The sequence below is a fragment of the Sarcophilus harrisii genome, chromosome X, assembly GCF_902635505.1.
Source record: "Sarcophilus harrisii chromosome X, mSarHar1.11, whole genome shotgun sequence".
Classification (NCBI taxonomy): Eukaryota; Metazoa; Chordata; class Mammalia; order Dasyuromorphia; family Dasyuridae; genus Sarcophilus; species Sarcophilus harrisii.
The window spans coordinates 51,569,132-51,595,305 of NC_045432.1; the positions used below are offsets into that span (position 1 = coordinate 51,569,132).

At 37.0% G+C, this 26,174-nt stretch overlaps 1 protein-coding gene across 8 annotated transcripts in view; it reads left to right on the forward strand.

Annotated features, from left to right (window-relative positions):
• Positions 1-296: 296 nt before the first annotated feature.
• The window catches only part of MTMR1 (myotubularin related protein 1), a 67,232-nt gene continuing 41,354 nt past the window's right edge, over positions 297-26,174 (forward strand). The window contains exons 1-7 of one of the 8 annotated variants that reach the window (XM_031944532.1): positions 297-707; positions 4,845-4,950; positions 17,698-17,721; positions 18,321-18,347; positions 20,143-20,196; positions 22,942-23,017; positions 25,129-25,223. In XM_031944532.1, coding sequence (XP_031800392.1) covers positions 577-707; positions 4,845-4,950; positions 17,698-17,721; positions 18,321-18,347; positions 20,143-20,196; positions 22,942-23,017; positions 25,129-25,223 — 513 coding nt within the window. In that variant the 5' untranslated portion in view covers positions 297-576. The remainder of the gene's footprint in view (positions 708-4,844; positions 4,951-17,697; positions 17,722-18,320; positions 18,348-20,142; positions 20,197-22,941; positions 23,018-25,128; positions 25,224-26,174) is intronic. The other 7 variants (XM_031944533.1, XM_031944535.1, XM_031944534.1 and 4 more) reach the window with 7 other exon arrangements.

Below are 26,174 nucleotides of genomic sequence, written 5' to 3' on the forward strand. Positions count from 1 at the left end.
GGTCCCTTTTTTGCGTGTGCTGGACCCCGTAGGCACTCTGGCGAAGACCGTGAACTCCTCGGAATCGTATTTTTTAAAGACACGAAATAAAATAGCAGTAGAAAGGCCTTGAATTACGAAGTCCCTTTTTCCCTCCTCCAAGTTCTTGGACCGAAACCTATCCGGGACCTCCGGCTGGCGGGAAGAGAACAGGTGGGCTCTGCCCGGGAAAAGGCTCCGCCGCCAAGGTGGGGAAAGAGCATCCTCCGGGAGGCGGGGAAATCCCGCGCACCAGCTCCTCCCCTCGCGGCCGGGGGCGTAGCCACCCACCCGGGGGCCCGGCGGCGCGGGGCCTTATGGGTAGCAAGGAGTCGCCAGGTGATTGTTAATGGCGGCGACCGCGGCAGAACCGCTGGAAGGGGCTGCCTGAAGCCGTCCCAGGCGGGGCGAGGAGCGAGGGCGGCGGCCCGAAGCGGCGCCCGGCGAACCCCCTCGGCCGCTTCCTCTTCCTCCTTCTCCTCCCCTTCCGTGCAGCCCCCCTCGCAGTTCGCGTTGACGAGGCCCGAACCGGCCGCCCCCCAACTTCGAGGCTCCGCCATGGAACCGGGGGCGCCGGGCGCGGAGGGCGGCGGGGGCCTCAGTGGCTTCGGAACCGGCCGGAGGCCTCCCCGGCCGGTAGGCGCCCTGGCCGTGGGCTCGAGGCAGCCCAGCGTGGAGACCCTGGACAGGTGAGGCTGGGAGCGGGGCGAGGTGGGGGGGGGGGGCGGGGGGGGAGGGCCGCCGCCGCCCCCCCGCCCGGCCCCCCCCCCCGGCTTGTCCTGCGCGCCCACACGCTTCCCTTGGCTTTCTGGCTCCCCCCCCCTTTCTGGGTTGCGTGTTTTGAGGGGTGCCCCGCGTCCTCCCCGAGTCGGTAAGCATTTGTCAAGCGCTTTCTGGGTGCCCAGTCCTGTTCCGGGAGCGGGGAATACTCTGCTCCAGGTGAGACACGGGCGCACCGCCCTCTTTCCCCCCCCCCCCCCACCTGCTGCTGCTCAGAAACCCGCCTAGTGTCGCCTCCTTTTCTTCGCCCGAGTAACTTATTCTACTCCCACCCCGGACTGCCGGCGCTTTGCTCCCCTTACAAACCTTTCTTCCGGCTCTATTTATTTATGGAAGGAAAAGGAAAAATGGGGCAAGTTTCAAATAGCGCGTTACTATTTTGTTTTCGGGGTGTTGGGGGGAGGATTCGGATTGTCTGATTTTTTTAATTGGGTTGGTGGGCTCGGTGTAATCCCTCCAGGCCATTTGGGAGGGGAAGAAAGCATACTCTTTTCTTCTGCCGATGAAACCTCTTAAAACAAGACCGACGTTCTTGTTTGCATTTAACCCAAGGAATCTGCAGCAGAAAATTACCCAGCAGACCCGAGCACACTGCACGGCAGAGGCAAAGCGTTGGGCTGTCAGGGCACCTGATACTCTGGTCTGCCCCCTCGTTGACAGCCCTGGCACCAGAGGGTATCATCAGGAGGGAGAAAATATGACTGACAATTTGTAGTATTCGGATTTTGACTTCCTATGTCTTAGCCCAAAGCGCTGAACTATAGGGAGTTCCCAAATGAGTGAACAACCAGAAAAACCTCTTCTCTTTGCTGTTGCCTTACTCTAATTGCACTTCCTTGTCTGGTTGCTTAACTAAAAATGTGGCTACCTGTGAATCTCTTGTTTACAATTGAATTAAAAATGAAACTAGAACCTTTATTAATATAGGCTATGAATTTGGGGGTCGTGTCCATACTCTTCTGTGACTTTGGACGCTCAAGCAGGTGTTTTCATTATCACTTACGATGATCCAGGAATTGAGTCATTAGATCAAAACTTAGCACTTTTTATTTGTGACTAAAACCGGTACTGATTAACGGCAGAGTCGGGACTAGAACCTTCCTTCTGCATGCTAAATTCGGTGTCCTTTCGATTAATTACTTAGAAACTTTATTTCAAATCTGTGATATTTGCCTTGAAGAGAAGGAGCAATTAGAAAAAGAACAGCATCCACCTGTTAAAAAAAAACAAAACAAACAAAAAAATTCTCATCAACCAAGGACTTGAGGTTAAACAGAAAAGTGAAAATCTATCCTTTTTTCTCCCTCCTGCTGAAGAGAAAGAGCAGGTAGAAATAATGGTCTGGGATAGAATGAGGTGTGTTGGAACCCTCGCCAACTGGTGCTTTATTAGTGATTTAAGAAGGGATGTGCTTTTGAAAAGTCTGCAGGTTTCTTGACTCTGACAACTGTCAAGTTAACTTGTCTTTTCTTTTTCCTTTATTTCTTAATACTTGGATGGTTAATTATAGGTGCTAACAGTCTTGCCATCTATATCATCAGGGATTACAGACAGCTGGAATGAAGTTTAAGCGATCTTTTGGTCCACCCTTCCGGTACAGTGAAGGGAACTGAGGTTCAGGTGAAGTAAATTACTGGGAGCAATAGAGCAAAGGCACAGTTTAAACGTGAGGCCTCTAATTACAAATCTTAGTTCTCTTTCCTTAATACCACACTGCCCTTCACCTGATGACTCATTAATTAATCGTACGAACAAATAGAGGGAAATTAAAGGATGCTTATGTTAAAAATAGCTATGCATGTTGGCACTTGGAGTAATTGTACTGCTGCTTAGAACTAGAAAATGAGATGGAGCCTGAGGTTATCTTGTAATGTCAATTACCTTTAGAATAAATATGTCAGCAAACATTTATTTAGTGCCTTCTGTGTATTGGGCCAGGTAATGGGGCAGAAAGACAAAAATGAAAGTAAAAATAAAACCCTCTACCCCCCAAGGAAGGACACCTTATCATGGGAAACAACATATACACAAATAAGAATATGCGAAGTAAATAAAAAGTAATGTTATTCTTGGCTTTCTTCAACAATGAGTTGATTCAAACCAGTTCCACTTGCTCAGTGATGAAGAGAGCCATCTACACTCAGAGAGGACAGTGGGAACTGAGTGTGGACCACAACATAGCATTCTCACTCTCTCTGTTGTTGTTTGCTTGCGTTTTGTTTCCTCAATTTTTTTCTTCCTTCTTCATCTGATTTTTCTCGTGCAGCAAGATAATTGTGTAAATATGTATGCATATATTGGATTTAACATATTTAATGTATTGGGGGGAAGAAGGAGAAAATTTGGAACAGAAGGTTTTGCAAGGGTCAGTGTTGAAAAATTAGCCATGCGTATGTTTTGTAAAAAAAAAAAATAATAATAATAATAGCAATAGTCATTAGTTGGAGGATGACATCAGTATTTAGGAGGGCATGGGAAAAGGTTGATGTAGGAAGAGCTGAACTTTGCAAGAAGCTAGAGAGCTTGAGATGGAGATGAGGCAAGAACAGGAAACTAGAAACCCTGTGTGAAAGACCCCACAGAAGATAGAGTGCTGTGTAAATAACAGCAAGAAAGACGACCATTTTGGCTGGACTGAGGAGTGCAAGAAGTCTTAAGTATAATAAACCTGAATTCTGATTTGAGTCAGTTGTAAAGGGCATTAAAAGGCACAGGACTTCCCTCCCCCCCTCCCCCTCTCCCCCCCCCCCCATGCAAGAGGAAGCAGCTGAAACTTATTGAGCAGGAGTGGGATTAGAAACCTGTGCATTAGCATGTCTCTTTGGCAGCTGTATGGAGCAGAGAATGAAGAGGGGATGTGGTAGAGGCAGGGCTACTCAATGGAAGGTTGATAGACCAGTCCGGGGGAGAGGTAGTGAGGGCCCAATCTTGGGGGTAGCCTTCTGAGTAGAAGAAAGGAGACCAATAAAAGAGAGTAGATATGATCTACTAGACTTGGCTGTTGACTAGCTTGAGGGTTTCCTTAGGGAACTTTCCCCCAGTAAGCACGCTCTTCATTGTTTTGTAATTCTAGCTGATATTCTAATAGATATTGGAAGTTAAGGAAGTATGGGACAGCCTATTTTTCTTTAGGTCAAATAAAGTATTACACCTAGGAGGCAACAGCTACTGCCATCACAGGTATTGGTACGCCTCCAGTAAAGTCCTATTCCTATCATGGTGAGTTGACTTTGGGTTTTCAGAAAACATCTCTACCAAGGGAATAAAAAAGTGGCAGATACTACAGCACCAAGCATGAAAAGCTCACATTCTGAGTCTGGGAAGAGTCCACTGTCCAAGAAGGAGTTTTTCAGAGGCTCATCACCAGAGTATTGGCCACCAGTCAGTAAATGTGTTAAGCCATAGCATCTTCTGAAGACACAATCTAGTAGTATCTGCCAGAACTAAGGTGAAGAGCTAAGCATGCAAAGGATAAATTGTATTTGCTTTTAGTAGACCCATGCCTTAGGTATATGTTCTATTTGAGGCTGCAATTTTTTTCTTTCTTTTTTTGAGGGGAAAGGGGGAATTGATCTGTGATTTCCTAGAAGAGCTCTTGCCAACCCAAAGTTCCACCTTCTCTGCCAGTTTGTCTTAGCTTCCTGGGGCACTGAGAAATTGCCTAGGTGACCTTTCCTGTGATCCTCTGGCTAATATGTATCATTTATCTAAGCTGGTCCTCTAACTTGTATGCAGACACTATCTCATGAGTGACATGAGCCACACTTTGTTTTTGATGGATATCCTAATTGAATATATTTACAAATGGAGAGAATTGCACTACGTAACTGTCAGAATCTTTAAATGAAAGTTTCCATATTTGAGTTAAATAAATTCCAATACAACTGACAGGCCTTTCAGTCAGCATTTGGGTTCTTATGCTAATTATAATAATGGCTAAGTGTTCTAGAAAATATGCATCCTACATAGACATGACTATATTTAAATTCAGTTCCCCTTGGGAGCCTGTTTAATTTGCAAGGTTTTAATTACACTCTTTCTTTTAGCCCTACAGGATCCCATGTTGAATGGTGCAAACAGCTAATAGCTGCTACAATTTCTAGTCAGATTTCAGGGTCAGTGCCATCTGAAAGCATATCCAGAGATTACCGGGTAAGTGACAATGCCAACTTCATTGTTCCAGACACAGAATAGCAACTGAAGTTTTGTTTGTTACTCAATTGAGTGGATCTTTGACTGATTATCTTCTCAGCTGATGCTTTTTATTCCTTTACGTTGGTTGAGTGTTTTTTTTTTTTTTTTTTTTTTCTGTTGTTGGTCAAGGTCTGAACCTTCTACATGCAAATTTAAAAAAAAAAAAGACAAAAAGAAAACCATTTGGCTACTGTTACAGTAGTCAAATCTTCAAAACACTTGAACATGGTAGTTTGATTCCAATTCTAATAATTAGCTGATTTTGCCCTTACCTTTCAGAAAAATATTTTATTGTGAGTAGATTGATTTTTCTTCATGAGTGTTCTGATTTGGAGTTTTGTCTTTGTACTTAGGTACTGTGTATAAGTACGTGGCTCAATCTCACCATGACAAAACTTAAATTTAATTCTATTTTTTATGTGCAAGACTAGAATTTTTATTTTTATTTTTTATTTTAATAGCCTTTTATTTACAGGTTATATGTATGGGTAACTTTACAGCATTGACAATTGCCAAACCTCTTGTTCCAATTTTTCCCCTCCTTCCCCCCACCCCCTCTCCCAGATGGCAGGATGACCAGTAGATGTTAAATATATTAAAGTATAAATTAGATACACAATAAGTATACATGACCAAACCGTTATTTTGCTGTACAAAAAGAATCAGACTCTGAAATATTGTACAATTAGCTGTGAAGGAAATCCAAAATGCAGGTGGGCAAAAATATAGGGATTGGGAATTCAATGTCATGGTTTTTAGTCATCTCCCAGAGTTGTTTTGCTGGGTGTAGCTGGTTCAGTTCATTACTGCTCCATTGGAACTGATTTGGTTGATCTCCTTGCTGAGGGTGGCCAGGTCCATCAAAATTGATCCTCGTATAGTATTGTTGTTGAAGTATATAATGATCTCGTTTCACTCGGCATCAGTTCGTGTAAGTCTCTCCAGGCCTTTCTGAAATCATCCTGTTGGTCATTTCTTACCGAACAATAATATTCCATAATATCCATATACCACAATTTATTCAGCCATTCTCCAACTGATGGGCATCCACTCAGTTTCCAGTTTCTGGCCACTACAAAGAGGGCTGCCACAAACATTCGTGCACATACAGATCCCCTTCCCTTCTTTATGATCTCTTTGGGATATAAGTCCAGTAGTAACACTTCTGGATCAAAGGGTATGCACAAAACTAGAATTTTTAAAAGAAAACTACAAAATTCTTACACAATCAGCCCAGAAAAGTAGTATATGGTAAGTTCTCTATTTAGTGCCCATTGAAGTGGTTGTATTTCCAGATCTTTCTGTTTCTTGTTTACATGCATTCAATTGTTTAAATTTTTTTTATCTTTTCTCATGTTCTGAAGTTGTGAATAGAGAACAAAAACCCTGGTTAAGGAGCTTAGTGTGTCATTGCAAAATAATATGAGTAGAATCGCTAAAAATGGGTTTATATTTCTTTTAGCAATTATGATTTAACTAAGCTCTTTTTCAGGTGTTCGTGCAGGCTCGGGAGATGCTTGGTTTCTCACTTGGGAATAATTAGTAGCCAGTGATTCCTTGTGAGAAGCAGTATAGTCTAGTGAAATGGGTGCTGGACTTGGAATATGAAAAACCTGGATACAAGTACTACCTGTGTATGCTGAAGCAGTCACTTGCCCTCTTTTGGCCTCAGTTTCTTCATCTGTAAAAAGAAAGTGTTGAACTCGATGCCTTCAGTGCGCTCCTGCTTTAGCTCTGTGGTGCTGTGAACATTGTCACAAAGTCATTGGTTTGATTTGGTTTTTACCTGCCTTTAGTGATTTTTCTCCTAGCTCTTCCCTTATTGTATGATCAATAAAGGTAGTCAGATGGAGTATATTTTTATATAGTGAAAACGGGCTTGGGTCACCTGACTGAGATCTAGCTAGCATGTACTCTTTCAGATGAACTCTTGAAGATCATTGATAATTGAAAGCACAAATCTTTGAGCTGTTGAAAGTTCGCTTGTCAGCAATAAAACTCCCTCCTTGTTGGCTGGGCTTCATGCCACCATCTTAATTGGTCTGGAAATTCAGTCATTCTCAAAGCTCTTCTACCAAGAGTATCGCATAAATTGGAGAGCATCACTGCCATATGCAAGGCAATTGGAAACAAAGATGTATCCCAAATTGAGTTAGTAGCAGTTTGGTTCTTGATTGACTCAGATTGAATGTCAATAGCAATCATTTCTGCTTTGGCCAAAAACCCTGAGGATCTTCTCCTTCCAGATTCATTCATTCATTTATTTATTTAGATTTTTTTTTTTTTTTTTTTTTTTTGGTAATAGCTGAAAGAGGAGATTCTTTGCCTTATTTCTTACCTAGCTTTACTCATTTGAATGGGCGCTGCCTCAGTCAAACTGAGACCTGTTGAAAACCTTAGCTTAAAAGTGCCAAGGTCTTGGCCATTTCTGGTCATCCTGATCTATATCTTATGCTGGATCCAGATGGCTCTGGAGGGGAGAGGGAGACAGGTGCCCTTGCCCAGCTCTCCCTCACTTCAATCCAATTCACTTGCTTGTCATGGCATCTCCTGATGTCATGGTCCTCTTCAAGAAAGGAGGACAAACAAGGACAACAGTAGCAGCCATAGGCTCAGGAGCCCCTTGTAGCATTAGATTCCTCTTAGACTGGCAAGTGATCCTTTTCATTGTTAATGATTGTGTTATTCAGTCATTTCAGTTGTATCTGACTGTCTGTAATCCCATCTGATTCTTTCCTGCAGAGATGCTGGAAGGATTTGCCATTTATTTCTCCAGCTCATTTTACAGATGAGGAAACTGAGACAAATGGGGTAATTGCAGGGTCATGCAGTTAGGGAGTGTCTGAGGCCAGATTTGCACTCGGGTACCCCTGACTCTCAGCCCAGCACTCTATCTACTGTAGCACCACCTAACTGCCCTATTAGTGATTAGAAACTGATAATAATATTATCTTAGGTAAATAACTGAATGCTTTATGATGTCAACCACATTTCTAACCTGTGGGTGGCCAAAGCCAAAAGGAACGAGGTAGAGATAGAGCCAGGGATCAAATAGAAGTTTAATTTCATAATGAGGGGGGGAAAAAACAAAAACAATGGAAGTCCTCCTGAGGAGGAGGGCTTAACAATCCAGACCAAAGGCTGTGCTTTATATACATTTAAAAAAAAACCTACAAGCAAGACCATGACATAATTATTATTAGATTTTGAGTAGTACTTCCCAAGGCAGGTTCACACATGGCCATTGCAGGTATTCGTGGGTTCTGTAGGAACAGTCTCCAAATTGTCTTATAGTAGGATACAGAACCAGAGATGGCATGGCGGGAACAGGAGTAGGGTACCTGGTTAAGTTCACTTAGCAACTACAAGAAACGGGGATTGTGAGGATGTTGAGAGGTGTGATGGAGCGATCTCGGGTCCCTGGGAAATAAAGGGATCCAATAAATCTAAACAGTTATTAATATGAAAATCATAAGTCCTTTAGTGAACAACTGGTGTTGGTCACATCTATGCACTTTGCTGGAGGGTGAGATCATTCCAAGTGCAAAGGATTGTTGTTATGCCAAGCTCAAGTCACAATTTACTTGCTGAGCCTTAGCACTGAGAAACCAGGGTATCTCCAAAATATTTTGACATTTTCCCCTTTTGGCCAAAGGGTGGACATCTGAAAGAACCCCTACCCTTATGGCCAATAAAGGAGAGGTAGATATAAGGCAGTGAGGCTTATATGAGAAGCCAGTTTGGCCAGCATGAAATATTGACAAGGAGATAAGTTCCTTAAGGGGACCTATTGGTGTGTCCCAGATATTGTTGCTAGCCATTATTTGCTTGCAAGCAGAAAGGGGTGGGGTGGGGCAAGAATAAAGAGGAGAGAAATTGCCAACATATGCTTGAATCAGGGCCTTGGCAGTTGGGCACAGAACGACACCCACAGATTCGGCAGCTGTGGCAGTAGTCAGGAGGACTTGTTAGGAGTCCTTAAAAAACAATAATTGATCAGCACAGGGCCAGTTTTCAAACAAGGTATATGAGTTGTTTGAGAGGTACAGTCGTGAGAAAACCATTTGCATCAACTTTTGGATCTGATGGTCCAATTTCCTAGCTACTTAGGGCTAGGTTCAAATAATGCAATAGATATTCAGACGATTTCTGCATCAGACATAATTACATTAAGTCAGATATGTATATTGTTATATGATAGTGGGCTATAAATGTATGCTCTAGATACATAAATATTTATAAATACATTATATATAAAGTACATGCTTATATGTGGGGGGTGGGTAATATAAATGTCCCATGTATAAAGTATGTCTTATAAATGTTATGTAATGTGTTTTTGCAAAAAAAAAAAAAAATTTAATACTGAGATAGTATATAAATTGAATTTTGCAACAAAAAAAAGGAATTTTTTGATCAGACTACTTGAAGTGCTCAAAATGGACTGGTTTTGAGAAGGGCCTAGTAACCCATTCTCATTATCCATTTAATCAGCACATTTTGAGTCCCAGATGTCTTATATAATAATCTAGTCCCTGAATATCTTTTACTTAATGTAATTTAGTACAGTCACTGAAATTTGGTTATCCAATTTTGAAACTTCAATGAATTTCAGTTTATATACCATTTGCTATTTCTGTCCTTACCTAAATCCTATACCCAATACAAGAATCTTTTAAAAATTTGTCCAAATCCAACCGTAAAATAAACTCTTGTGTCATTTAAAATGATCAGACAGATACGTTAACAATGGGAAATTAATTTCACTTTGTTTACCATTATCGGTACAATTTATGTGTAAATTCATTGATTCTTAATAAATCCATAATCAGATTTTGAGAACTTATTACCAAAACATACTCAAAGCCTGTATTTTTACAGTAGATAAATTTGGAAGCCAATCTTACACATACATATATAGTTCTTAGAGGAAACCGTCTAATCCTGTTGCTCTCTCAAAATTTACTATTCTATTTTATTTAGAAATCTTTAACATTGCATCTTTATCTTATTGTCTTGTCTAATCATTCCCCCTTAGGATTTCATCCCTATATTATAATTTGATTACAAATATAGGTGAAAATTGTAAGGTGGTTTACACTTGTATCTTATTCTAACAACTCAAAGATGTGTCAGTGTCAATCTGTTATCTGATAGATTTAATATTGTACTTGTAAAGCTTCTTGATTATAGACAGACATTTGCAATAGAAGGAAAAAGAGGGACATAGTTATAACAATGTCATATATCTTAACAGAGGGAAAAACTCCCTTAGCTCTGTTTGGCTGTCAGATAGGAATCAATTGTGTAGTCACAGTGTATCGAAAGCAAGGCTCAGAATTAGGTGGGAATTTTCCTTTTCAGGGAGCGAGTGGCACAATGGGGCAGTAGAATCTGGAGGAGCCTCCGTGGGCTGTGTCCAAGGTTGTCCCCAAAACTTTATGCAAGCCACAGATAACCAACCGCTTTTAGCAGTTCCCAGATTGTGGCATGTGCCATTTTCTGCTATTGGCTTCATGACAATTCTGACAACTATCCATGTAATCAAAGCTTGAAACAATAGTAAACTACATTCCCATGAATCTTATCTTCAAGAGTAAAATTTAACTAACCACAACTTGGGGCTTGAGTATTTTTCTGATGTTTCCCTAACAGTTGTTTCCTTTATCCTTTATTGAGGCTGCTGATGACTCTGTTGCTCTGATATAGTAAATACTGATACGTTATCAGCTGAATAATATATGATAATTCTAGACAAAATAAAATGTGGAATAATTAAGAATTATTTATCTAGCAAAAATTTTCATAGAGAAAGAAAGGGAATATGTGGGGTAGTAAAACCATAATAACATAAGTGCATTTATTCACATTACTTCATATTAAAGATTAGTTTGAGTATAACAACTAGGAAAAAAAAGTTTCTTTATTTTGAGATTAAGTAGCTATTAGTCTTTGTGTTTGGTACTTTAAATCAGTAAGGCATTATGTTAGTTTTTCTGGGCTGAAAGATTATACTATGTATCTCTCTTATTATATATATATATATATATATATATATATATATATATATATTTTTTTTTTTTTTAACAATATAAAAATGAGCCAGGAATCTTATTTAACTCTAGATCAGAGACAATCTTACCACTGGCAAATGCCATAGTTGCTTACACTTCCATTTAAAAATAGTAATTTAAGAACTATATTAGTAAAAAGCAACTTAGGTGATGGTTGTAATCGTACAACTCATAAAGCTAGGCCAGGGAATGAAACATGGTGTAATGGAAGGAATACTCTGGGCTGATATCTACTCCTGGATCTCCTGCTAACTGTTGAGTAAATCCTTTCTTCTCCATGCACTTCATTTTCCTCATTTGAACATTGAACAAAACTAGGTACTCACTCTCCAAAATACCTCCTAGTTCTAAAATCTATCATGTTTTGTATTTGACAGATCTTGTCTAGCATAGTTAGTACCTCTTTTAACCATTGCTATTCAGTTATACAAGAAAGTCCAAAGGCAATTATAACTATGATCCAAGATGGGAATTTAGAAGTTTGTTGAATTTAAATGCTGAGAGAAACTTAAAAGACAGGGTAACATTTGATTTAGCTTTAAAGCACACAATCTAAAACACAACCATATCAACTACAAAAATGCTTAGCATCAGACTAAATGGGAACAGATTATGGCTATTTGGCAAGAAAGCAAAAGTTCTTTATCCACCCAACTCTTTTGGCTTTTCACAATTTTAACAAATTGGAAAGTAGCTTAAGGTTTGTTGCAACTTAAAACAAAGAAAAGCTTCCAGGGCTGCTTGAAGTCATGAACTGATACAATGCTCTACACTGGAATTGGGTTCTGCCATTGATTTTTGCCATTCTCACTTTTTATTATTGCTTTATTGGGGAGATGGGAGGAGATGAATGCATTCTCAAGTCTTGCATACATACCTACACACACTCTCTCTCTCTCTCTCTCTCTCTCTCTCTCTCTCTCTCTCTCTCTCTCTCTCTCGCAGCTGGGAGCTATTAGTTCTGTGTCTGTACAGTCTGGCCATTAGTATTTTGGTGGTAACTAGACACATGGGGAGCATAGCAGAGAACAGCCACCTCTAGTATTCTTATGAAGCAACCTCTCGATTAGAAGGCTCCTCTGAGGTCATCTAGCCTGACTCATGTCTTTTTTTTTTTTTTTTTTTTTTTTAATTATAATAACTTTTTATTGACAGAACCCATGCCAGGGTAATTTTTTTTTTTTTTTAACAACATTATCCCTTGTACTCACTTCTGTTCTGATTTTCCCCTCCCACCCCTCTCCTAGATGGCAAGCAGTCCTATATATGTAGAATATGTCGTAGTATATCCTAGATACAATGGATGTGTGCAGAACCAAACAGTTTTCTTGTTGCACAGGGAGAATTGGATTCAGAAGGTAAAAATAACCCGGGAAGAAAAATAAAAATGCAAACAGTTTACATTCATTTCCCAGTGTTCTTTCTTTGGATGTAGCTGCTTCTGTCCATCATTGATCAATTGAAACTGAATTAGGTCTCTTTGTCAAAGAAATCCACTTCCATCAGATTATATCTTCATATTATCGTTGTTGACGTATATAATGATCTCTTGGTTCTGCTCATTTCACTCGGCATCAGTTCATGTAAGTCTCTCCAAGCCTCTCTGTATTCATCCTGCTGCTGACTCATATCTTAATGGGAATCCTCTCAACAGGATCTCAGACAAGTGGTCATTCAGCCTCCAATTAAAGACCTCCAGTGATAATATTTTGTGATTTGTATTAACACACAAAATACCACACACAGCAAATGCTATCCAGTTGGGGTTTTGTTACAGCAGAGATGGCAGGATCAGACTTTCCTACCTAAAGAAGTGGCAGTTGAGAAATGTCTTATGTAATTTTTGGAGGCTGTATTGCCTTGCCCTGAAGGTTAAGTCCTGCTGTTTTCCCTTTTTGTGGGCCAATAGCCTTTAGAAATGTACTTCTACTTTTTCTGCAGTATTACTGACTAGATTTTTTTCAAATCCTTGAAGGAAAATGGCTTTTCGCTACATAAAACAAAACAAGCAAGGAAAGATACCATTATTGACCATTATGCATTTTATTCTCATTTTAAAATTTAAGGTCAAGATAGCAAAGCAGAGTCTTTTGGGTTTGGGGGCTCTGGGTTTTTCTTCCATTTTCTTCCCTGTTTTTTGAGGGGAGAATTCATTCTTAGGGTAAAAATCTTCCCATCTGCCAGATTAGAATTACTGAAGGCCTCTTAAATTAAGTCATGAGGTAAATCATCAGAAATTCCTGGGTAATTTGAACATGGAACAATGTACATGGATTCCCTTCTCTTTAAAGATTTTTTTTTATTGTAGTAAGTTTATTTATTTTCAATATACAGGATTTCCTTTTTCATAAAGGGTGTAGGGAGGCTTTCAGAAAACATTTTTTCCCACCATAATTTAAGAGGCCTTCAGTAATTCTAATCTGGCAGATGGGAAGATTTTTACCCTAAGAATGAATTCTCCCCTCAAAAAACAGGGAAGAAAATGGAAGAAAAACCCAGAGCCCCCAAACCCAAAAAAAACTAACCCTATGGGGAATAGGCTCTGCAACCATTGAGGGTATCTCTGATGCAAACAGGAGATTTGAGCAGTGTGATTTCCTATAACAGATTACAGTTTGATTGTCAGACGACATAAGTAAAGAAAATCAGATTTGACTACAAAAATAAATACTGCGTGAAAAGCAACGAATACATGTTAAAATAACATGAGATCCTACAGGAGTTGTAACTGAGTTCAACTTAGCTCAAGGATGTGATGAATACTAACATAAGAAGCAAGGTATAAAAAGTTTTTCTTTAAAAATAAGAAAGGTCAAGGAAAAAATAGGGAGAAAAAATAAGAACAATTCAAGAAAATCAAGAAACTTATGAAAAGAAAATCAGGCAACTTGAAATAGAGAATCAAAATCTTAAGGAGAAAAATAATTTTTTGAAAACTAGAATTGAGTAAAGTAAAGCTAATGACATTCTGTGACATCAAGAAATCATAAAACAAAATAAAAAGAATTAAAAAAAAAAAGAAGAATAAGGAAACATCTCAACCAAAAAACACCTGATCTCTAGAGATCAAGGCAAAATACTATAAGAATAGTTGGACTACCTGAAAATGACAATTAAAAAAAATTTTCTTCATAGACTATTACAAGAAATTACCAAAGAAAATTGCCCTGAAATTCTAGCATAAAGCAGCAAAGTAGAAATAGAAAAACAATCCACTAGTTATGACCTGAAAAAGATCCCAGGAAGAAAACTTTTATTTAAAAAAAAAAAAAACTTTTTATTTTCAAAATGTATACATAGTTTTCAAAATTCACACCTGCAAAACCCTATGTTCCAAATTTTTTTCTCCCTTCCTTCCCCTGCCCCTTCCCCTAGATAGCAAACAGTCCAATATTTGTTGAACATATACAATTCTTCTATGCATAGTGCCACAGTTATCATGCTGCAGAAGAAAAATCTGATCAAAGGGGGAAAAAATGAGAGTAAACAAAAAAGAAACAAAAGAAAGTGAAAATACTGTGTTGTCCACTACATAGAACTCCCAAACCCTCTTTTTTTTTTTGTCCACCTGCATTTTTGATTTCCTTCGCAGGCTAATTGTACACTATTTCAAAGTCCGACTCTTTTTATACAGCAAAATAACTGGACATGTATACATATATTGTATTTAACTTCTACTTTAACATATTTAACATGTATTGGTCAACCTGCCATCTGGGGGAAGAGATAGAAGAAAGGAGGAAAAAAGTTGGAACAAAAGGATTTGCAACTGTCAATGCTGGAAAATTACCTATGCATATATCTTGTAAATAAAAAGCTATAATAATAATAAAAAAAGAAGAAAATACTGTTCTGTGATCCATACTCAGTTCCCACAGTCCTCTCTGGGTGTAGATGACTCTCTCCATCCCAAGATCATTGGAACTGACTGAATCATCTCGCTGTTGAAAAGAGCCACGTCCATCATTGTATAGTCTTGTTGCTGTGCACAACATTCTCTTGGTTCTACTCACTTCACTTACCATCAGTTCATGCAGGTCTCTCCAGGCCTTTCTGAAATCATTCTGCTCATTGTTTCTTGTAGAACAATAATATTCCATAACATTCATATACCATCCCTTATTCAGCCATTCTCCAATTGATGGGCGTCCATTCAGTTTCCAATTCCAGGAGGAAAACTTGCAGGAATGACATAGCTAGCTTCCAAAGCTCCCAGGATAAGGGGAAATTATTGTAAGCAACAAAGGGGAACAAATCCGATTTAAATATCACAGAGTTACAATAAGGATTACACAAGACCTAGCGGGTACTACATTGAAGGACTGTAAGTCTTGGAATACTCTATTCTAGGGGGCCAGTTCACTGTCCCTCAGACTGTTGGAGGGCCGGACTATAGTAAAAACAAAAACTTTTTGTGGGCCTTTGAATAAACTTCATAGCCCTGGGTGAGGGGGATAAATGTCCTCAGCTGCCACATCTGGCCCGTGAGCCGTAGTTTGAGTACCCTTGCTCTATTCCATAGAGCAGAAGAGATGGGATTATGACCAAAAAGATTATACTTTAGTAAAATTACTTAATGGAAAAAAATGGACACTTAAAGATTTTTGGGGGTTTTTTTTTTTTGTGTGTGTGTGTGTGACAAAACTTCAGAACTTAAGAGAAGATTCAACATATAACTTTCAGGAGAAACATAAGCTAAATATTAGACTAATTATAATGAACTCAATGAAATCCAATTATTTCCTTTGTATATATGAAAATATTAGCAGTACTCAAGATTGTCATTATTTGGGTAGTTTGAAAGACAAGTGAGGACTGAGTTGAGTATGATGAGGTGATTCTAAAAAAATAAAATACAGGGAAAAGTAAAAAGCAGTAATTATCATGCAAATGAGGCATCAAAGAAAAAATTAAAAGGATAATGAGGAAAAACAAGTAGGAAAATACACAAGTAATTGTAGCTTAGAATGTGAATAGGATGAATTTACAAATGCAATGGAAATGGATAGATTAAAAATATGAATTCAACAATATGTTGCTTTCAGGAAATGTTATAAAAATGACACACACACACAAAGTCAACATAAAGGACACAAGTAGAATTTAGTATGTAAAAAAAAAAAAAGCAGGGATATGGTATTCATGATCTAAAAGTTAAAATAGAATAAATCAGAAGTGAAAAATAAAAAAAAAACTACACTGTTAGCAATCCTATTCAGTGTTGTTTTAGAATATTTAAAATACCTAAAAAGTATAAACTACCTGAGCATATAACTTCCAAAAAAAAAATACAGGAAGTATATGAACATAAACATAAAATACATTTTAATATATATATAATCTAAATAATTGAAGTGATGTTCATTGTTCATGGGTAGGTATAGCCAATATAATTTTTTAAATGCCAATTTTACCTAAATCTATTTAATGTCATCCCAATTAAATTACTAAAAAAACTATTGAGTTAGAAAAAATAATAAAGTTCTTTTTGAAGAACAAAAGGTCAGAAATTTCAAAATCGGGGGAAAAGATGTTAAGGAAATATATTCAGCAGTATCAGACATTAAACTATTTTATAAGGTGAGAGTATTGTTGAAGTGTAAAAAGGATAATTTTGATTTTTTAAATTAAAATTTTCTTGTATAAGCCTATATAGCCAAGAACAGAAGGGATGCAAAAAATTGTGGGGAAACTTTCATAGACAGTCTCTCAGTATGTGATTGGGTTGGAATATTGCTATGGTGTTGAAAATAAGCTTGTTGATTTAGTAAAAGACTTGAACATCTATGAAGGAAGATGCTATCCTTCAGAGAAACAGATGACAGGTAGAAATAAGCCTAGTACAATCTTACATATGTGTATGAGTATATATGTATATATATGAATGTGTATATCTATGTATATATACATATCCATACTCAATTGTATCCTTCTTTAGCATGGTGATTGGGGGGGGGGGTAAAAAGTGCACAGTAGAGAACAAAAGAAAACCAACAGGAAGTAAAGAAAAGCTGGACTGCTTTGAAAATAAGGTATAGTATTTATTAGGTTTTCTTGAAATAGAAATGTATTTTTATGTTGAAACTTCTCTTATGGTATGCTGTATAAATGGCAGTTATTTTTTTTTCTTTTCCCAGTTTATAAAATAAAATTAACAAAATTAAATTAAAATATGGTTCCATGATAGGTAGTTCATAAATGTTTGTGATATAGCTTTATTAATTTATATTATGGGGGGAACAGTTGTTTCTGAGCTACTGGCATAGTATTTTATATATTTTTCAGGCATGACACAATTTTAATTAAACTGAGGACTGCCTGAAATAGCTTTTGTTACAAGTTTAGATGTGAAATCAGGTGTTTTACTTGGGCTTAGAACTTGATGTGAGCTTAATTTAATCTTGATTTGAAAATGATGCCAGGAGAGAATACAAGGTCCTTGAATAGCAGAACGTTTTCATTTTTGTCTTTGTACCTTGTATGTGGTAGGTGCTAAATTGAATTGGATGTTATTTTGGAGGTGGATATTCTTTCTTGATGTATATGTAGTGTTAGAATGTTTTTCCCTCATATATTGCGCAACCTGCTAGTGTCTCTACATTCTGATGACATTCTGTATTTTAACTAACAGGTTTTCAGGAGGCCTGACATCAGGGTAAGGATATGTTTGCCTTTCAGCAAATCGGCCTCCTACCTGTTTGTCTTTTGCGCTTTATTGAAAATTTAAGTCTGTTTAGTGTTGGTTTTTTGTTTTTTTTACTTTATCAACAATATTATGAATTAACCAGATAAAACTGCTCGCTATGTCATAGCTTTAAATGTTGTGATAAAAATGCTTTGTTTGTTATAATGTTTCATGTGCAAATAAAAACCAGTATATGTGAAGTCATATATTTAAGTTGTTAGAAATGTTTGCTACTAGCTGATTATTATTATGTGAATTCTGACCAAATGGGTGTGCATGCCTACTACTGCAGAGTACTATATTATTTTTATTGTATCATCCTTGCTATAGAACTGAACTACAGAAAAAAGACTAAGTTGGCTTTGTAGCAGATTTCAATAAATTTTTAATTTGGGATAATACATGTCAATTCGCTGGATTTATTTGATACTGAATTTGAAGGTAATTTTGGCATCTTCAGTCTTAGTACTTTTGGGGAATATTAATTAATAGGGAATATCTTTAGTAGTAAGTATAATTAGTAGAGTATGTTTTGTTTTTTCCATTTTTTTCCTGCTCTGTCCCTTCAGAACACCTATAAAACAGGAACACGATTGGTAATGTGCATGCATTTTCTTATTATTTTAAAGTTACTTATATTTAATAATGGAGAGGAAGAGAAATGTACAATTTAGCAACAGTGGTTTAATCTCCTTTCTACTCCTCAAAATTATCTGGATTTGAATAAGCTAACCATTTTAATGACTTAATGTTTTCAACTTTTATAGGTTAATATAGAGCTTAAAATTAAACATTTAAAATTCTTATTATTTTAATTGGTTTTTCATTATTTCTCTTTTTCCCCACCAATAAAAATGCCTTTCAGTTAATGAGAATGTTTTCTTTTTCTTTTATTGATCCATATTGTTATGATACAAGATTTTATTTGGTATTTCTTCCTAATTGCATGGACTTCAAAGTGCTATTGTATATTGGAGAGTGGTGTGTGTTTGTACTTTTATTTTCCTCTGAAGAACCATCATTAAAAGATAATTCTAAGGGACAGCTAGGTGATGCAGTAAATAGAGCACCAGCCCTGAAGTCAGGAGAACCCGAGTTCAAATCTGGTCTTAGACACTTAATACTTCCTACCTTGTGACCTTGGGCAAGTCACTTAACCCCAGTTGCCTCAGCCCCCAAAAAAATTCTACTTTGCTTTATATTTTAAGAATGAAAATATAAAATTTTTGCCAAATGGAAATATATTGTACAACTTTGAATGGTTTTGATTTCTGCCTGACACAAATTGCAAACTAATGACAAAGTATGAAAATGTCAGTTGTCATATGTGCTGGTATGGTTTAAAGTTTGGAAATATGAAATCTAATACAATAACTCTTTAGGTATAATCTTTTTATGTATAAATTTGATAGTGAAACCAAATTTTCTTTTATAATAGATCTGGCTTTTTTTTTTTTTTTTTTTTTTTTTAACAAATTATTTGATCTCATAGAATTGACATCACTTTTTTAAAGGATTACAAACTTTTATTTTTCATACTATCTGTTTAAAGAATTGAAAAGTAAAGAGGTCATATTGGGGACATAAGCAGTAGCTTATAAAGCAATTGGTAGGTTACCAAAGAAAAGTAAATTTGACCTTTTAACCATTTTTTGAGGCACATTGTTGTCATGACTGGAATATTTAATATGGAACTAATGTAAAGTGCAATATTTAATGCACTTTAAAAAAAAATCTGCAGAATACAGTATATAATCAGGTAAGTGTACTACATATATAAATATATATTAGATAAATTATAATGTAGCAGTTTAATAAAGAAAATTAAAAATCTAAAACAAAAAAGTAAATGGTATGTATATTTGTCTAATATAAAATTTGCTGCTACCAGCAGAGTTGCCTGCCTATGCAAATAAACAAAATTTAAGTATGCTCTGCTCTTTTAAAAACATAAATTTCTTTGGGTTTCTTTTAAATTTTGTTTGCATGACTTTTCTTTTTATATAGCTTCCATAGCATGCTATGTTATCTATTTTTGAGCATATTATGTGCCCCTTTGTGTTTTCTTTATTCTGGAATTATGTGATTTTTTTTTTTTTAAAGCATATTCTGTCACTTGAAAACCATGGTGCAGATTGTTCTTTTCCCCTCCTCCAGCAAAGAATAGTCATTCCGTTTTAGAAGGATGCTAAGACATTTGTCCATCAAACTGGGTCTTTAACTCCAAGGGGGAAAAATTTGTTGTGAGTGACAAAGCTGTAAAAGGTGTTGAGTTTTACACTCATACTGTCTCTGTTAGGGAAAAAAAAAAAATTCTGTTCTTTCACCTATTTGTTTGCACGTGTTTCTCTTTTCCTTTTCTGCGTTCTTGTCCATTCGCCTGATGCTCAGCAGGAGGTTCAGGAAGGACACAATGGCTATCATTCTGAAGCTGGAGCTGATCAGGTGGCAAATTTTACTTGTTTGTTGTATAGCTACTGATCCTGTGCTTAGAAACCATTTTAATTTCAATTTCTGGAAAAGCAAAACTTGCAAAATCATTGTCCCATTATAGTCCCTCCCTCCTTTCATTTCTGAGTTCAGTAGAACCCCTTTATGATACAACCGATATCCAGATGTGGGTCTTAAGAATTTTCACTGGAAACGTCCAGGGCTCCTCAGTTTGATAATGATACATGCTTATTATAATGATAATCTTGAAGTACTCCAAAATCCTGAAGTGCCTTGTGAGTTTTTGAAGGGGTTTAAATTAGGTTCCTTGTAGTTTCAGTGTGGGCTGTCATGTTTTTAGTCATCTATATTTGGTATATAGGATACATTTGTATTAATCAGTCCAAAATTTGAATGCTTACAATGTAGACTAGGCTCTGAGGGATATTCCAAAATCTCTACCCCTAAGGAGTTTCCCTCCTTGTTGGGATGAAAATAATAGTGAATAATTTAAGAGACTATATAATTAAATGTTACATTGGATATAGAAGTTCTTTGGTAGTTTCGAGGAGAAATGGAAAACTGTGCTAATCTGACAAGACTTCATTTAGGAAGTAGAACTTATTGTGGGCGATAGGTACCAGGATTTGGCTGTACAGAAAATGACAGGTAAGAGGGTGGGACAAAAAGAAGCAGGAACAAGCTTGGCAAGTTGACACAAAGTATTTGATTAACCTGAAAACCCAATGAGAGCACTTGGGTTTGAGGTAGCTCTAAGTGAAATCATGTCCAATGAACCAAAGCAGTGACAGATTCCCATAATTAAAAGACTCAGAAATGTGACAGGTCTGTAAAGGGGTTCCACTGCACTTAGCAAGTGTAAGTTTTGTTTATAATCTGTTACATGTGCACTAAAACTTCAGTTTTCTAATTTCTCTTTGGTTAAAAATCTAAAATATTGTCATTTTTTCTTTTTTTTTATTTTGTTTTGGTAGTATATTTTTTGTCATTTTAAAAGTACATCCTAGCTTACTAATAAAGATATTGACTTTGCCTTTTATCTCACAAAGACATATTCTTAAGTATCCTAAGTAGCTACTTTTCTAGCTAATATAGATATAGTAATTTGTAGAAAACCCTACCTTGCATATGAATCCCCAGCCTGGGTCTCTAGAGCACATATCTTCAGAGGATCTGATGAGCTTTGTCAGTTGCACCCAATTTCCATCCTTTCCAAGTGTAGTCTTTCCTCTTGATGTCCTTTTATGTAGAGAAATGGCTTTTAAGCAGTTTTCCTGTCAAATTTTGGTGTGACTTAATATGTAGTTCCAACTGAGAAGTTATTCATAGCCCCCAGAAAAGTTGTAGTTTGATAAAACTGAACAACTCACTTTAGCTCTCTAAGCAGTACTTAGAAATAAGTGTATTTAAACAAGCACTCCGCATTTATTTTTAATACATTTGGCACATAATATTAGATGACTTAATTTAGTTTAGTAATGTAAAATATTCCATAGTAATTTAAAATTAAATATTCAATTAAAATAGCTTTCTTACTGGGGCATGAAATAAATTATTAGTTCATGACATCAGTTACTGAAAGCAAAAAAAAATTTTTAGCATGTGTCTCGAGGGAAACTGAATAATTTTTGATATTCTTGAATCACTGACATGTTAAAAAGTGTTCAGACAAGTTTCTCCTTTTATTATATTTAAAAAATTAATTTCACATTTTTGAATTGTGCCTTTTATGTCTGACAGTAACCTGAAAGTTAAATGGGTTCTACAAATTGTTGCCTAAATACTTTGAAGTATTCATGGGCAATACACTTAACTCAAAGTTCTCTTTGGGGGTAGGGGGAAGAAGTAAAAACAAGACTGAAGGAAAAATGTGAACTTAATGAACTTGGGTAGTTGGAAAAAGAAGATGATTTCTAAACTAGAATTTGTCAGAAGGCCTATGCAACAAGGAAACATTGCTGTTGACTCTTGAGTGTGGGGTTGGGTGTGTATTTGTCACATACTTTATTTTGTGGGTTTGAAGGAGAGATACCATGGAGAATATGAAACCGTTTAGGTTGGTTTAAAAATGGAACCCTAATAAAATATGTTGAAGTATTGTATGGATCATTTGGAAATTCAATCAAATTTATGTTTTAACGAAATAGTTATTTTTAATTTCCCATTTATTATTACAGAAAATCGATCAATTTTTAAATACTGAACTATCAAATCATGCAGCTAATTTCCTTGACTGTGTTAATTATCACAGAGACAGCATGGCATGGTTGATTAGAAAGCTAATCTTGAAGCAGGGAAGACCTGGATTCAAGTCATACCTCTGATGCACACGCACATACACATGTACATGCACACACACACAGAGTGTGACCCTAAGTCATTTATCTTTGAGTGCTAAGCTAAAACTATAAGTTGCAGAGGAACTTGCCAGCTCACATTGAAATAAGTTTCCTCACCTGGGAGTTACCCATACTAATGAAATTATAGGTCTAGTCCCTATCTTTATCATTCATGTCTGCTTGTCTTTTCAAATTATTCCCGGTGTTGTGATTTGTATCTGTGAAGTCTCAATATAACATAATGTCTTATTGCAATGGCCAGTGTGATGTTTTGTGATGCTGTGCTGTGACAAATGGGATGAGCACTGTTCTGTTTCTGTGTGCTCTTGGCAAAATGTAGCATTCCTGTACAGCTATGGAAAATAAAATTTAATCCTGTTTGGTTTTTTTCCCTTACCAGGCTCTCAGAGATGGAAATAAGCTGGCCCAAATGGAAGAGGCACCACTGTTTCCAGGAGAATCAATCAAAGCTATTGGTAAGTACAACATCTGCGTTTGACATGAATGGATTTCATTATCTTTTATAAAGTGAACTAAATTACCATTAATGTTATTATTGTGGCCATTGTTATCATAATCTTCTCTAATGACTTTTTTTCTTCAACCTCCCATGCCTCACTCACCTCCTCTTATACCTGAAGACCTCCCCTTGTGCTTTACTGAGAAAATGGAAGACCCTTTTTGAGCTGCATCTTCTCTTATCATAACCCTGTACCTTAATTTACTCACCTATAAATAAGGGAATTAGACTCAATGTCCTCAGGTCCTTTCCAGCTCTAGATATGAGATCCTATGAAATTGTTCTCTTGTTCTTGGAGTGACAGTAAATACCTCTTAAGTGTCTCCTATGTGTCAGACACTGCTAAGTGCTGGGGAATACAAAGATAGGCAAAAGACAGTCCCTGCCCTCGAGGAGCTCAAAAGCTAGTATGGGAGGCAAACTGCAAACAATAGAAAATAGTCAACAGAGGAAACTAGAATTAAGAGGGATTGGGCAAAGCTTTCTGTACATGATGGGATTTTAGCTAGGGCTGGAAGGAAGCCAGAAGATGGGGATGAGAAGGGAGAGCATTCCACGCATGAGAAACACTCAGTGAAGATGCCAGGAGCTAACAAGATGGAGTGTCTTGTTTGAGGCTCTTCAAGGAAGTTAGCATCATTGAATCTGAGAGGACATGGAAGGTATAGGAAGACTAGGGAGCCACTGGAATTTATTGAGTAAAATGACATAGATATATCACTTAGGGGATAGTAGGAGAGACTTGTGGCAAGCAGACCCAGTAACAGGCTGAATAGTCCAGGAGTGAAAAGATTAGGGTGGCAGAGTGAAAGAAGGGGGCATATTTGAGAGCTGTTAGAAAGGTAAAATCAATAGGATTTGGAAATATATGTAGGGGTGAGAGAGAAGAAGTCGTCTAGGTTGACGCTAGGGTTGTGAGACTGGAAGACTGGAGAAGTAGTGCCCGCAGGACAAAAGTTTGCAAGGCAGCAGGGATTAGGGGAAAGAATTCCATTTTGGATATGCTGAGCTTAAGATGTTTTACAGGATATCCAGTTTGAGATGTCTAATAGGCAGTTGAAGGTACAAGACTGGAGCTCAGCAGAGAAGTTAAGGCTGGAGAAGTAGTGTGAGCAAAGAGTTGGTAATTGAATTTAGGGAGGTTGTTGAAGTCACCAAGTGGCATAGTAGAAAGGGAGAAGAGAAGAGGACCCAGGACAGAGCCTTGAGGGATATCTGTAGCTGACAAGTGTATCCTGGATTAAGATACAACAGAACAGACTCTGGAGTGATCAGATAGGAAGAACAACAAGGAGAGAGTGATGTCTGAACTCAGAAGAGAAGATTATCAAGGAGAAGAGGAATGATTGTGTTACATGCAGCAAAAAGGTCAAAATTGTTGAGGACTGAGAAGATTTGGCAAATTAAGAGATCCTGTTTAATTTTGGAGAGAGTGGTTTGGGTTGAATGCTGTCTGAAATACTGTGATTCTTAGTACCCTCTATTTCCTTTTTCTGTCATTGTGCCATCTCTAGCACAGAAAGCGAAAGGAGGCTCATGGAACTGAAGGCCATTTTCTATTTTTCTTTGTTGCCAAGCAGATTATTCAGCACCAATTGCCCAGTCCCCTGGTGATGAATCTTACTTGGGCTTGGTTTTTAGGAGACAGTCACAGTCTGACTTTCCTATATAGTAGACCCTGTTAGAACTTGTTCTTCACTAGCCTTGCTTTCAAGAAATTGGGGTCACCTCCATGCCACAATGAGATATTTGAGTCAGACTTAGTGCTTTGTGAAACCCATTAAATAAACCATCCCTGTGACAAAAAGTGATGTGGAATCACAGAATGCCAGAACTGAAGTTGACGTCCAAGGTCGTTGAGTCCAACTCAAAGCGTTTTCTTATAAGCCATCATTGGAAGACTTCCATTTTTGAACCATATACCTCAACGCTATTTCTTTATTTCGTGTAATATTACAGACTAATGTGTTTCATAAACATAAGTATTTGATTGTTCAGGATGGTGACATTTATTAAAGCATAAATGTTTCCCAACAACAGATGCATTTTTACATTTCTTTCTTTCAGTTAAGGATGTCATGTATATCTGTCCATTTATGGGAGCGGTTAGTGGAACACTGACGGTGACTGATTTCAAAATGTACTTCAAAAATGTAGAGAGGGTAAGTTCTTAATAAACATATAATTACATTCTAGAGAAAATGGGAAAATAGCACTGTTAAAAATTAACTAAATCCATATTTATATTTCTGCAAATTAATTTGAGTATCTAAAATGTCATCACTTTTCAGTCAGTCCCTCAAAACCACCATTAAGGTACTTTGTCCATTCTTTCATCTTCACTTTTACTTGATCATAGCGAATAATTGTTTGCCTCTACTTTTTTTCAGATTTCATTATTTTGAAAAGATCTTTCTAGACTTCTTAGTATTTCTTATATTTGTTAAGCTTAGTTGTATTGAATTTGTATGACACTAATGAACCCCAGTTTATTTAATTATTTTTCCTCTAGCTGTTTAAGTTGTTGCCAGTTTTTTTTTAACCTATTAACATATAATAATGCTTACACAAAAATCCTTGAATCAATAACTTTTTGTTGTTTCAATAAACGTTTTTTCGGATCTGTTCCCAACCATGGATTATTGGGACAAAAGTTATACTTATTATTATTTTCTTTTTTGAGACTGAGTTTCTGTATCTCCCCAAGCCTCTCCAGTAGCAGTGATTACAGGTGATATAATTATGGCAACATGAAGTATAAAAATATTGTTCTCCAGAAGAAATTATACAGGTTTGTAGTTCTTTGTGTGAGCCTATTTTTCCTACTACTCTGCTAAAATTCAGTTTTATCTTTGTCAATTTGATGGATACAGAGAACCTAGAAGTTGTAATTTGCATCTTTTTAGATTTTAATTAATTTTTTCAAGTGATTATTGGCAATTCATGTTTCCTTTTTAGAACATTGTTCATATCCTTTGCCCACATGCACTGTGACTTGAAAATTATTCTATGTAAATTTTTAACAATTTTTAGATATCTTATTTTCCTAATTGGTGTTTTTTTTGTAACTGTTACTACCTATTGTTATCTAGAACTTGACTGAGATATGTGAG